Source organism: Gobio gobio (genome assembly GCF_949357685.1).
Source record: "Gobio gobio genome assembly, chromosome: 4".
Lineage (NCBI taxonomy): Eukaryota > Metazoa > Chordata > Actinopteri > Cypriniformes > Gobionidae > Gobio > Gobio gobio.
In genome coordinates this window covers 5,310,382-5,325,045 of record NC_137100.1, presented here as the reverse complement: position 1 = coordinate 5,325,045, position 14,664 = coordinate 5,310,382, and the positions used below count along the sequence as shown (strand labels likewise).

Genomic DNA, 14,664 nt, shown 5'->3' with positions numbered 1-14,664 from the left:
AATTCCAACACGAAACTTTAGTTATAGCAGTGCAAGAGTGCATCGTAAGATGTGAGTAGCTTAACATTTAACATTTGTTTTATGATAAAAAAAGTTCAGCGACCAACAGTAATATTAAGTGAGGCTAACTACTTGACATTTTTTATGAAATTTTACCATTTTGAATGTATAAATATGACATTATGTAAATCATAACTGAATTTGACGTGACAAGAAACGTTTTGAATTTTTACGTATTAGGCAGACAAAAATAAAAGTGTGCATAATAGTTTACTTCATAACTACAATAGAACTGGAACTTTTACCATGCTTATTTCTTTTTTTCCTTAAATCCCTTGTAATCCTTTAATAATTGAATCACTTTAAATAAACCAATAAGAACGATACTGCACCCCCCCCCATCCCCCCTTTTCCCCACATAAAAAAACCCAAAACTTTTGAAATGTGTGGTTGAACTTTATTTTTAATGAATATCCAGCTCACGTGGGGAAGACATTGAGCGTTTGTTCCTTCGTTTTTACCACGGATTCGTTTGTAAACAAGAGACTGGATTTGCAGCCAGGATGAGATTACATGAATGAATGAAGCAACACACTAATGTGAGTAAAAATGTTTTTATATGTGATAGTATTGCATTTTTACAGATCAAATACAATGTTACATTGTGTACATGTCTAACTAAACATAACTTACCGTGCTGTCAAAGGGCTCGCAAAGCGCAACGTCCCAGGGCTATGTGTTTTTCAGACGGGCTACCAATACGTATCATCTTAAAGGGGTGATGAATTGAGAAATCAACTTTCCTTTGAGCCTTTGATATATAAGAATGTAAGAAGGAGATATAAGAATACCCTTTAAGTTTCAGAGCTGAAAACGTCCTTGTTAGTCAAAGAAAAGCTTTTATTGACACCAGGCCCAGAAAACAAGAGATCTCAGAATATGTCGACCGCTGACATCATAGGATGCAGAAGCACCGCCTCAAGGCCGCCCACCGATTCGTGGAGCTAAACGGGTCGCGCTAGGGAGCGATAAACATGCCGGTTCCAGCTCAAGTGTGTAAGACATTGCGCGTTTGTTCGCTTCATTTCACCGCGGAATCGATTGTAAACAAGACACAGGTCGAGACTGGATTTGCTGGAATTTTATTGAGATTAAAACACAATGCTGTGCCTTCTATATTGGATCCGTTAGGAACGGTGCAACACACACTTATGTGAGTAAAATATGTTTTTATATGTGTTAGTATTGCATTGTTACAGCTCGTTTAATATCTATTGATTACATACCTTAGCACACAGTCAAAGGCTGAAGAATCCTTTATTTGAGGTGTTATTGGTTCATTCGTGATCAGACACGGACTTGTAATACCAGTGCTCGTAAAGCCAAACGTCCCGGGGCTATGTGTTTTTCAGACGGGCTACCAAAACGTATCACCGGCGGGCTATCTTAAATAGTGAAATAACATTCCTATCTTGCGCGCACGTGTGTGTGTGTGTGTATGTATGTGTAAGGTTTGTGGTTATATTCACTGATCAGGCGGGCCAAGTAATACAAAAATAACATTCCAATCAATCGCGGGTGGATGAGAGATGAATCTTTGTGTTTGTTTGATAAAGACATTTTGCGAGCCCTGTGAGCGTTTCTCCAGACGCTTTCAAATAATTCCCACATGTACTGAGGGGAGCTGAAGCTCATTAAATATGCAAATCTTATCCAATCCTAGCCGTGGGCGTTTACTTCCAAGTCTTCAGTGCGGCAAGCCCATCAAAACCGAGCGTTTTTCAGAGAGCCTCAAAACCAGGTCAGAAAATAGCCTATGACTTATTCATTATGATGTTTTTGAATGTAAAAACCACACAAACGTCATAAGTTGACCTCAGACAACAGTATAAAAAATGTAAAAAGCCAGTTCATGACCCCTTTAAATAGTGAAATAACATTCCTTTCTTGATGTGCGTTCACTCTCTTGACTTGATATTTGAAGGAAAAATACAATTGCGGAAGTTTTGATCATGCAGTCTGCAACGTACTTGGTGCACGTGTATATCCACCGATCGGGCGGGCCAAGTAATATAAAATAACATTCATATTAATTGCTGGTGGATGAGCGATAAATGATTGTGTTTGTTTGATAAAGACCTTTTGCGAGCCCTGTGGGACGAATCATTCCGGTTGCTGTTTTCCCACACGCTTTCAAAACAATGCCTCACACATACTCATGGGGGAGCCGAAGCTCATTAAATATGCAAAGCTTATCCAATCCTAGCAGTGGGCGTTTACTTCCAAGTCTTCAGTGCGGCACGCCCATAAAAACCAAGCGTGTCTTGAGAGAGGCTCAAAACTAGGGCAGAAAATAGCCTATTACTTATTCATTATGATGTTTTTGAATGTAAAAAACACGCAAACTTCACAAGTAGACCTCAGACAACAGTATAAAACATTTTTTTAAAAGCCAGTTCATGACACCTTTAAAGAATTCAGTATCTCTCTATGTTTTGCATGCTGGGACAATCTTTGCATTTTTAGCCAATTTTCCATGTGATCGTTTTATAGAATGAATGAGCAGATATAATGGATTATGAGTCCAGCACTGCATCTTGATTGAGAGAAACCAACAATTTCAGATCGTCTGTGCATTGCTGAAATAGCGGTGGGAACTCTTCAAAGCAGAAAGACTCGGATGTCTTCAGTGAGCCAGCGCTGTTGTCCGTGGACTGTGTCTTCAGCAGATCTTCAGCCAGTTTCACAGCACACTGCACAATCACAGAAGGCATGTACTTGTTGAATGTGTAGTCAGCCAGACTCAGTTCACACACTTTGCAAGCCAACCACTTCCACTTCATCTCAGCCGCTCTGTGCTCCTGCCACGCGTTTGTGTCCTGTGCGCCGACCATCTTATCGATGCCTCCGCCTGTAAGGCGACTGGTGAAATAGTCCAGAAAGAAAGCCAGAGTAGGTGCAGCCAGTCTAAAATTGAGTCTGAGAAGGACCAGGCATTCCAGATTGCACAGCTGTTCTCTGGAGAAAGAGTTGCAGCAAAGCGACAGAAGTTGTGTGATGCGAGGCGAATACACTTCAACCTGGAAAACACAAAGACAATCAGAACACACTCAGATTCACATTATGTGTGATCAATTGCACCTGAAGAGTGTGTACTAACCCTTGTGGAAAGGAAGAACGCTTTAGCATACTTTTACTTGTTACAGAAATGATATTCTTGTGTGTGAACTGAATGTAATGTTTTTCAGACACTTGACTACATGTTCGATTAAATGAAAATTTATTAAGAGTTTAAGTTTATATTAAATGCAATTAGTTGAACTTTATAGTGTTTCTGACCCACTTCGGTAGGACTTAAGTACATCTTTATCACATAAAAATGTACATGCTAATGTTAGCAATGTGTTAAAACAAGCTAGCAATGTGCAAAAACATGCTAATTCATACTAGCAATGTGCAAAAATCTTAATTCATGCTAGCAATGTGTTAAAACATGCTATCAATGCGCAAAATCATGCTAGCAATGCACAAAAACATGTTTTAGCACATTGCTAGTTTAAATAGTTTTAAAATATAGACAGACAGATGGACAGATAGATAGATAGATAGATAGATAGATAGATAGATAGATAGATAGATAGATAGATAGATAGATAGATAGATAGATAGATAGATAGATAGATAGATAGATAGATAGATAGATAGATAGATAGATAGATAGATAGATAGATAGATAGATAGATAGATCTTAAACCTTAATACGAGTTAAAACATGCTAGCAATGTGCTACTTCATGTTAGACATGTCGTTATCAATATGCTAATTCATGCAAACAATGCTAAACATGTTACTTAATGCTATCAATGTGTTAATTCATGCTAACAATGTGTAAAAATGTTCATTCTTATTAGCAACGTGTTAAAACATATTAGCAATTTGCTCATTTGTGCTAGGAACATGCTAACTAATGTTAACAATGTGTTAAAACATGCTAGAAATATGTTAATTAATTCTAGCTGTGTGCTAAAACATGTAAGCAACGTGCTAATTCTTGCTAGCCCTGTGCAAAAAACATGTTAATTCATACTAGCAATGTGCAAAAATCTTAAATCTTACTAGCAATGTGTTAAAACATGCTATCAATGTGCAAAATCATGCTAGCAATGCACAAAAACATGTTTTAGCACATTGCTAGTTTAAGTAGTTTTAAAATATAGATGGACGGACGGACGGACGGACGGACAGATAGATAGATAGATAGATAGATAGATAGATAGATAGATAGATAGATAGATAGATAGATAGATAGATAGATAGATAGATAGATAGATAGATAGATAGATAGATAGATAGATGGATGGACGGACATGTTAAAACATGCTAGCAATGTGCTACTTCATGTTAGACATGTCGTTAACATGTTATCAATATGCTAATTCATGCAAACAATTATAAAACATGTTAATTAAAGCTATCAGTGTGTTAATTCATGCTAACAATGTGTAAAAATGCTATTTCATGCTAGGAACGTGTTAAAACATATTAGAAAATGTGCTAATTCGTGTCACGAACATGCTAATTAATGTTAACAATGTGTCAAAACATGCTAGAAATGCGTTAATTCATTCTAGCAATGACCTCAAACATGGACGCAATGTGCTACTTGATGCTAGCAACGTGCTAATACATGTTAGCAAAATTAGCTAATTCATGTTAGAAACATGCTAGCTCAAGCATTTAAAACGTCAGACGACAAAACTGTGCTTATAAAAAAACAGAACGGTAATGTCCGCTGGTGTGGACGCTAATATAGTCATATTATCTTTATAGTTATCACTCTTGGTGTGAACGGGCCTTAAAGGACAACTCCGGTGAAAAATTAACCAAGGGGTAATTAACACATGGTTACCGAGTAGATCGTTCTCTGGGATGCGTTTTCATGAAAATCGAATGTAAAGAGTTTTATCTCTAAAAACAGATTAGCTTATAACGCGAGTGAATGGGGCACAGAGTAAGTCAAATTAAACCGCTAGTTAATACCACTAACAAGGCTCAAAATAGCCTCACACTAACACGGTAGCATAATGAGGGTTCCTACATGCAAACCGAAGCATTGAGAACTTTGTAAGTGTACAAACAGTTTAATAAGAAGATACTTTATAAAGACAGTATATTACGCGTATACAGACAGGAGCCATCTTGGAAAACAGTCTCGACAAGTCGAGCCACGAACGCTGTGCTAAGCTGCGATAATTCCTATCGACCAACTCACTTAGCACAGCGTTCGTGGCTCGACTTGTCGAGACTGTTTTCCAAGATTCCTCCTGTCTGTGTACGCGTTTAATTTTGACTTATTCTATGCCCCATTCACTCGCGTTATAAGCTAATCTGTTTTTAGAGATAAAACTCTTTACATTCGATTTTCATGAAAACGCATCCCAGAGAACGATCTACTCGGTAACCATGTGTTAATTACCCCTAGGTTTATTTTTCACTGGAGTTGTCCTTTAATAGCCAATAACTAAAATGAATAACAATAACCAGACACAGTGCTATTTTTATAACCACCGTGAACCTGCTGAGTAAAAGAGAGTGCTCTACTCCACCTGTTTTGTGGCGATCAGTAAAGATGTCACTCCCAGTAGCTGGAAGCAGTCTGCGGCGACTGAGGTCGTGATCAGGAAACGGTCCATGATATTCACAGCCAAGCAGCACGACTCAAAAGACAGTTTGAGCTGTCTGTGCACCGCTATGAGCCAGCTGACCAGTTTGCTGCGAGCCTCTGCCGTAATCTATGAGGATATAAACAAATCAGGTTAAAAAAATTTACCAGGCAAAGCAATAATATCATTGATAACAGAAAGAACAACAACAGTAATAGAGGAGACCGGCTAGATGTCAGAAGAATATCCGGATACTTCTCTACGAGTGTGTGACAAAATGGCTTCAACCAGCAGCCATATCACCCTGTAGCCCAAGACTGGTTTCCCGCTGAAGCTAAGCAGGGCTGAGCCTGGTTAGTACCTGGATGGGAGACCAACTGGGAAAACCAGGTTGCTGCTGGTCGAGGTGTTAGTGAGGCCAGCAGGGGGCGCTCACCCTGTGGTCTGTGTGGGTCCTAACACCCCAGTATAGTGATCGGGACACTATACTGTAACAAGCACCGTCCTTCGGATGAGACGTTAAACCGAGGTCCTGACTCTATGTGGTCATAAAAAATCCCAGGATGTCCTTCGATAAAGAGTAGGGGTGTAACCCCGGCATCCTGGCCAAATTTGCCCATTGGCCCCTGTCCATCATGGCCTCCATATCATCCCCATATATATACCATTGGTATCATCCCTCAGTCTCCTCTCCACCAATCAGCTGGTGTTCTGGCACAAAATGGCTGCCGTCGGATCATCCAGGTGATGCTGCACATTGGTGGTGGTTGAGGAGATTCCCCCCTTCTATGTAAAGCGCTTTGAGTGCCTAGAAAAGCGCTATATAAATGTAACAAATTATAATTAATTAAAAAAAAATGTCTGTCTGAATTCTTGATACTCATAAAAAAGTCCCTGGATGACCTACTCCTTCTGGAGAGAGTCTGAAGTGTGCATATGATGGACACTTCACTATCCCATCAGGCCACTGGAGAGGATTTGTGAATAGCAGTGAAACGACGCAACCGACGCTGTAGGTCACATGACAATGACAACATGGCGAATGTAGTAGATTACATTCATACTAGTAGAGTAGGACATACTTTTTTAGCGGTCGTGAAGTAATTACTGATTCAAAATAAGTACAAATGCGCAAATGCTTTTTCTCAACAGTTGTGGTGTTGTATGTTTCTTTGATTATTATCAATGTTTAAAACAGTTCTGATATTTAAAGTCCAGCATTATTCAATGTGTCGATATAATTTCCACTGAAACTGGAAGACAGGGCGGGGCATATCGAACAGCTCCTCCCCTTTTTAAAAACAGCCAATAGCGTTCAGTTTATATCACAGCTCGGCCAGAGCCGTTGAGCTCAGTAAAGCCTCAGTTTCCTCCTCCTAATCTCCTCCTTATCGCCAGTGTTGGGGGTAACGCATTACAAGTAACTTGAGTTACGTAATAATATTACTTTTTCCAAGTAACTAGTAAAGTAACGCATTACTTTTCAAATTTACAACTAAATATCTGAGTTACTTTTTCACATTAATTTGACTGACAGCTCTCCTGCCCCCATGTTGAGAAAAATAAGTGCAGAGGCGTGTGTGTGTGAACATGATGGTTATTGTAGTTCTAGACTAAATGTGAGCATTTATTCATCTCACTTGCACAATAAAGATTCTGTACTCCTCAAAATGAATAAAATCAGTCAAATGCAAAATCAGAGTACTATGCAAACCTCCAATAATTAAATGTTAAATAAAACAACTATTTGTATGCATTTAATTTACCTTTATATTTAATTTACCAATGTCTTGCTGCTGACCTTTGATGATGAAAATTACTAGATTTTTTGTTTTTATTGGTAAAACTTTTTTCTCCTGCATCCTATTCTCCCATTATCCAGAATGGAGCTGCGCCCTCTACTGTTCATGCGGGAATCTGCATTTTTACCTCAGCCTGGGGCTTATTATTTCAATTTTGGTACGAAGAGGTCTTTACCGTTGCACAAAAAAAACAAAACAAAAACAAGCCCAGCCCAGGTGAGAAAAATTAATGCAAAAGTAACTTAACGCATTCATTTTCTTAAAAAGTAACTAAGTAACTCAATTAGTTACTTTTTAAGGGAGTAACGCAATATTGTAATGCATTACTTTTCAAAGTAACTTTCCCCAACACTGCTTATCGCTTTAAAATATCATTCTGTGCATAATTCAAACAGGTCCGATACGTTTTCTGGTCTGCGCCGACTTGATCACATGATCCGCTCTGTGCTATCGTGTCTCTGGACCGGCGGTTCGTGTGACACTAACGTGAAACCAGACTTCATTCACCCCAATGGAAAGCATATTTACACTGTCTGATCGTCCCCTATCCCCTATATAGTGCACTATGTGCCATTCAACACTGGTGCGGATTACGCAGCAGACTTCTTCCCAGCAGTCAAAGCGGCATTACATCGTGAAAGTGCGGACTTAGAGGAAGACCGCAGGGTTTAGGGTGCCATTTGGGACAGGGCCTTTCATATTCATGCTAAAAGGCAAAAAAATTTTTCGTTTTTGCCACTAGAGGTTGCCTAGTCAAAGCAAAGGCGTAGCTTGATGACGCCGAGATTGAGCGTGGAATCTTGGAGGGATGCACCGAATGTTCGGCAACCGGAATTATTCGGCCGAATAAGTGAAAAGCCCGAATAAATTTAACTAAACAATGACGTTTTTGATGACGCGATCAAATATAGCAACCAGTGCAGAGAGAGGCGCGCACGCTTCTAAATGCAGCAAACATGTCGGAAGTGTGGAAGCATTAAAGTGTCCGAGATAAACGCAAAAATGGCCGTTTGCAGACACTGTCTAAGCACCCTCGAATGCAAGCAAGAGCACCCTCAGTTGATACCGTAATAATATATTGGCAAATGCATATTTGTGTCTGTAGAACGTCGTATCCATTTACGTGTTTCTGCAGCGGTGACAGGCTCGCAAAACCACTCATGAACAAACAAAGTGTAGACACGAATCGACGCAAGTGAGATAATTATTGTGCATTGTTAGCAGCTTCATTGACCTTTGTGAGATCGCGAGGAAGTGACATAGCGACAGCGTTTAGTGATTGTAAATGGTGCGGTCTTGGCTTGCTTTCGAGTCTACAGTCTATAATCCATTGAATAAAACGAGTGTTTTTAATGTTGCAAAAAGGATTAATGGCCAATTGCACGCTGCAAAGTTTCGGAAGTGACACAGTGAAATAGTAACGCATTAAAGCAAAGGCAGACTAATAGATTAATAGAAAAATATTTGTTGCAAAATATTTTTGAAATTCTAAATAATCTTAAATGTTTCAGTGTACACTCAGTGCTGTGGTGGAGCCGTTAGTCTACATCTGCACTTTAATAGAGCACCCTCAGTGATTTGATAATGAGACCTGTAGGCATAATCGGCCAAAGATAAGATGGCCAAATAAAAATATATTATTTTTTTTACTTCATAAAAAATAATAAAAATGTATATTGTGCTTTGTTTGTATAATGTCTGCCTGAATGCAAAAAAATGTTCAGTGTTAAATAAATATTTTTAAATTGTAGTTTTGTAATGTATTTCTCTTTTAAAAAAGCAAGACAAAATAGTAAAAAGCACACTTTAACTATTTAATTTATGCAATGGTGAAAAAAATTGGCAAAATAAATCGGGAAAAAACGCGTTTGGTAATCGGCTTCTACCTTCGGCCAAGTGTTTTATTATTATTCGGCTTCGGCCAAGAATTTTCATTTCGGTGCATCCCAAGAATCTTGGGAGATCTGGTCGTCTTCACCTGACAGCCGGTGGAAAAGAATCGGGAAGCGGGCAAAAATCATGTCGTTTGAAGCAGGGTAGGACTGAAAGCAGCCGGAGCGATTGCTAATGAGAAACGAGTGCGATACATGCTTCCGCTTCCTCTTCCGCTCATGCGTATATGAGATAACGCAGCTGTTTTATCATACTTTGGGTGCTCGAGCCCCTGCCCTTTTTCAAAATGAATCAAAAGTGCCCCTCTCAGACAAATATCAATGATAATATCGTGGTCAATAAAACTAAATAAATGTAATTATTATAACATGACAATGTATACAATAGTAACGAACGGCTCAAAAGCCGTTTTCTGTTGAGGCGTTGCCGTAACGCGTTGCTATGGGTCGCGTGCGTTTTGATTGACAGCTGATTTTCCACGGTTCGGAAGCGGCTCTCGAGCCAAATATGGTCTTTTCAGAGAGTGTGTGGCCTCACGGGAAAAAAGTAAGCCAATATATTTTTTTTCATCCATAATCAGAGCTAATGTGTTGATTTAATTACAAATCTATATATTAGCTATATATTTTAAAGTATTACACAATTCCCCAATGCCTGTTTGTCATGTATATACACCAAACAATCGTGATCTGGCAAAGCAAGTTCAAATTCCATTGGGCGATGTGAAACGGTAATTTTCTATTCTTATTCATAAATCGGTTGAAAATTACATGGACAGACGAACTAACGTTTGTGGAACGATTTCCTGCGGTTTGTCTAATTTTATAAATTGCATCACTGACAAAATGAATTTTAACAGACAACAAACAAATCCCTGCACAAAACCACAGCAGCAAACGTCACATTAATGGTAAGTAGTGTTAAATTCACTTGTATTTATGTATATTGATACACCGTTTACTATTTCATGAAACTATCAAAGTTAACAAAACCCAAGTGCCACCGGCTCCTACAGGCCTATTAAGCGAAGTGTAGGCTGGCGAAATGGTTACGTGAAAGGAAAGGACTTATTACCATTTTTTAATATTATGTAGCATTATGAAAGAAGTCTCTTATGTTCATCTAGCCTGCATTTATTTGATAAAAAACAGCAATATTGCGAAATATATTAAAATAATGGTTTTCATTTTAAAATAATTTAAAATATAATTTATTCCTGTGATCACAGCTGGATTTTCAGCATCATTACTCCACTCTTCAGTGTCACATGATCATTCAGGAATCATTCTAATATGAGGATTTAATGTCAATGATGGAAACTGTGATACTCTTTTCAAGATTCTCTGATTCTCTGATATAATGTGTATAATAAAAAGTTAAAAAGTATATATAATAATATTTCACAATATTAGGCTACTGTTTTATCTGTATTTTTGATTAAATAAATGCAGGCTTGATGAGCATAAGGATATATATATATATATATATATATATATATATATAATTTATATATTGCCCCTTTTTTACATTTGAGCCCCTGCCCCTGACGAACTCTCTGCACGGCCCTGAAGTATACACAAGTAAACAAAATATATAACACTGTTCTAGTGGTTTTTGGATATTTAATCCAAATATCTTACATATTGCACCTTTTTTTGTAACACTAACATTTTTTTATCAATTCAATTATTTTTTTTCCAACAAATGCATGAATAATACAAATTGAAAACACAATTGTAATGTGTGTGTGAGAGTGTGTATGCTCGTCTCACCTGAGGTTGACGCGCGAGGCAGTTCTGCGCGAGGAACTGCAGCTCATTGTGCCTCTGGATGATGAAGCAGCTCTCCTCATAATCGCGCTCGTGCCCGTGTGATCGGGAACTCTTCACTGGAGAAGTCTGGAGGTCTTCCTCGAAGCCAGAGTCACTTAATGAAGACATGATTCTCTAACGCTGGGATGGAGGTTGTGCTGAAAGATGATCGGCATCCTGTACCACACGGTGTCTCGGTCGAATGCAGTGTTTTCAGGTGGATTGGTGCTTGTAAACCGGGTCTTTCCCGGGTGTTTTAGCGCGCACGGTAGGGCGCTATAGAGCCCGCGCACACGCGTGACCATGGCAACGGTCCCACGGGAGCGCCAGGTGTCGCTTTTGTGTCGCCCATGCAAGATGCACGCGCGGCACTCGATAAAAAAAATATATATATTTATCCTCCTGGGACCCAGAAGAAAAAAAAAGTGTTTTGAATTTAGTATTTGTTCATGTCATTAGATGGTTTAGAGCATAAGAAACAAATGTAAAAAAAAAAAAAAAAAAAAAACATTTTTGAAAAATTATATTTTATTCATATGTTATGATATGTCCTCTGTAGTTGACACCAGGACTCAGTTGTTAAAAAAAATTAAATGACATGAAATTACATGTATAGGCAAAAACAATAGGATTTATTTTTAATTCACCAATCAATTTTTAGGTTTCAGGATTTTTTTTTACGTGACAACGTGACTATTTCAGGCGTGTGTAATATTGTGAATATCATATCAAAGCTCTTGATTATAATGCAGGAATGAGAGAATAGTTCCTAGCCATATCGGTTTTTCATTTTCCGTCGGTCTTCGTACACGATGTAACAACAGAAGAGTCAAGTTTTAAATAGGAAAAATATTGAAAGTTTTTGGTAATTTTTTTGAGCGAGATGCTAACGGTCTAATCAGATTCAATGATCTATGCTAAGCTATGCTAAAAGTGCTACCGCCAGATACAGAGATCGGCTGAATGGATTCAAAAACGGTAAAACTCAAGTGTTTAACTCTAGGGGAGACGGAAAATGAGCCTATTTTTAAAAATAGTGGAGTGTTCCTTTAAATGATTAAATGAGGCTCTGCCTCATTTACAAAGAAAGCAAATCATTAATTGAAGGGTGAAATAAAGACTTGACAGATCCCCATCAATGAATGTGTCATTCGACTGAGTGAAATGAGTTTAAGTGTTTTAATGACTTTCTCTGTTTACTGCTTTTGAGAGAATTATTCAGATATGTTATGATGATGATGATGATGATGATGAAGAACTTCATAAAAACAAAACTCTTAAGACACAAGAAAAGGGAAGCTAAAAGCATCTGTGTGACCTGAAGAGAGGAGAAATTGGAGACCAATAAGCCACGCAGCTGTGAAAGATACAAAAAGAGGAAACTCTGTCTAAAAAGAAAAGGAGCCAGAGCTTTTCCCTTCCTTTCAGTCTGGGTTGTATTCAGACATAATAGCAACTGTCCAGCAACAACAACTAAATCTTCTCAGCTCCGTTCACACATTAATATACTGTATGTGGGGGAGTCAATAGAGAGGCAGTTTTGTATATGCTGGCAGGCTTGCAAGGTAAAGTTGCAATTCATTCAAGCTGTAGTTAAAGGGTTAGTTCACCCAAAAATGAAAATTCTGTCATTAATTACTAATCCTCATGTCGTTCGACACCCGTAAGACCTCCGTTCATATTCGGAACACAAATGAAGATATTTTAGTTGAAAGCTGATGCTGAGAAAGGCTTCAGATAGGCCTCCATTGGCATTCAGTACATTTTCACTCACAAGACCCATAAAAGGCGCTTAAAACGTCGTTACAAAGTCCATCTCACCACAGTGACTCTACAATAATTTTACGATGCGACAACAATAGTTTTTGTGCGCAAAAAAAATCAAAATAACACCTTTATCCAACTTGTTATTGTCTTCCGTGTGTGACTCCACGACGCATGCGCGAGAATATGACGCAGATCCGGCGTTCGGACACATGACCCAGAAGCGATTTGTTTACGAGCAGAGGAAGACGCGCGTGTCTAAGCTGTTGAATTCTACATTGATCGCGCTTTAGGTCTCGGCATAGTTCTCAAAATGGGGTTAAAGTGTGCATTTCATGGATTCTCGAACGCCGGATCTGCGTCATATTCTCGCGCATGCGTCGTGGAGGCGCACACGGAAGACAAGAACAAGCTGGATAAAGGTGTTATTTTGTTTTTTTTTTTGCGCACAAAAACTATTGTCGTCGCATCGTAAAATTATTGTAGAGTCACTGTGGTGAGATGGACTTTGTAACAACGTTTTAAGTGCCTTTTATCCGTCTTGTGAGTGTAAATGTACTGAATGCCAATGGAGGCCTGTGTGAAGCCTTTCTCAGCATCAGCTTTCAACTAAAATATCTTCATTTGTGTTCTGAAGATGAACGGAGGACTGACGGGTGTCGAACGACATGAAGGTGATTAATTAATGACAGAATTTTCATTTTTGGGTGAACTAACCCTTTAAGATATATACAGATAGACTGATCTGATCTGTGAGGCGTATCAGAAATACAGCAGTCGTTCAGCTGTTATGTGTCTGGAGAAAGGAGAAAAGATGGTTGAGTTCATGCCATGTCGTAATCACTGTAAATAAGAGATGACAACACCTGACGCTGTTCATGACTTAAACGTTTCTCTTGCACTTTTAAAGGGATAGTTCACCCTCAGGTCGTTTCAAACCCGTAAGACTTTCGTTCATCTTCAGAACACAAATGAAGATCTTTAGAAGAATGATTGTAACTGTGCGTTCACACCGCCGCCGGCGAGAGCGTCAAAGTGGCCGGAAGTCATTCATTCTCAATGGGAGCCCGGCGGCGAGCTCCGGCGAGAGCGGCTCGGCGCGTCTTGGACGATTTGGGTGTCAAGGAGAGTTGGGATCAGGTCAACTTTATGGTAATGAGCTACGACGCGCTTCGGCGGCAACCAATGGGAATGTAGAAGTGCTCCGCTTGAGATGATTCTAGAGAACGCAGTGCTGTAAACTTGGGTTCCGACCACATTAGTTCCCAAGCAAAATAGAGGAGGTTGATCACTGCTGGTGCGGCGGGTTTGATAATAAGATGCGCAACATTATTTATACACCACACAAATGGCTTTTAATTGGTTTATTTCGTTAGCAAACATGTAACTATAATTGTTAAGTTCTTTCCATCGATCTGCTTTTTTTTAACTTTCACATTTAAATGATTTCATGAGGTTATATTATACGGTTATACCCTACTTGTGGTCAGTCAGCACAAACGCCGGTCAACATGATTGTTTGCTTTGCAGCCCCTTTAAATGCTGTTTCAAAAAAGACCAAGCATTCGATCTACGTCAGAGCGGCAGCGCGTCCACAAATTTTCTACAGCGTCGATGGCAGGGCGGCCAGAGCGAAGTTTGACGCTCTCGCCGGCGGCGGTGTGAACGCACAGTAACCAAGCAGAGAGAGCAACCATTGACTAGTATTTTTTTCCTACTATGTCAACGGTT

General features: G+C 39.1%; 1 protein-coding gene across 1 annotated transcript; it reads right to left on the bottom strand.

Annotated features, from left to right (window-relative positions):
* Positions 1 to 2,576: 2,576 nt before the first annotated feature.
* On the bottom strand, positions 2,577 to 11,298 carry ccno (cyclin O; the record flags this gene model as incomplete). The annotated part of the gene is made up of 3 exons (XM_079814246.1): positions 2,577 to 3,080; positions 5,607 to 5,792; positions 11,131 to 11,298. The coding sequence occupies 3 exons, from the start codon at positions 11,296 to 11,298 to the stop codon at positions 2,577 to 2,579; spliced, it is 858 nt and encodes a 285-aa protein (XP_079670372.1).
* Positions 11,299 to 14,664: the final 3,366 nt, after the last annotated feature.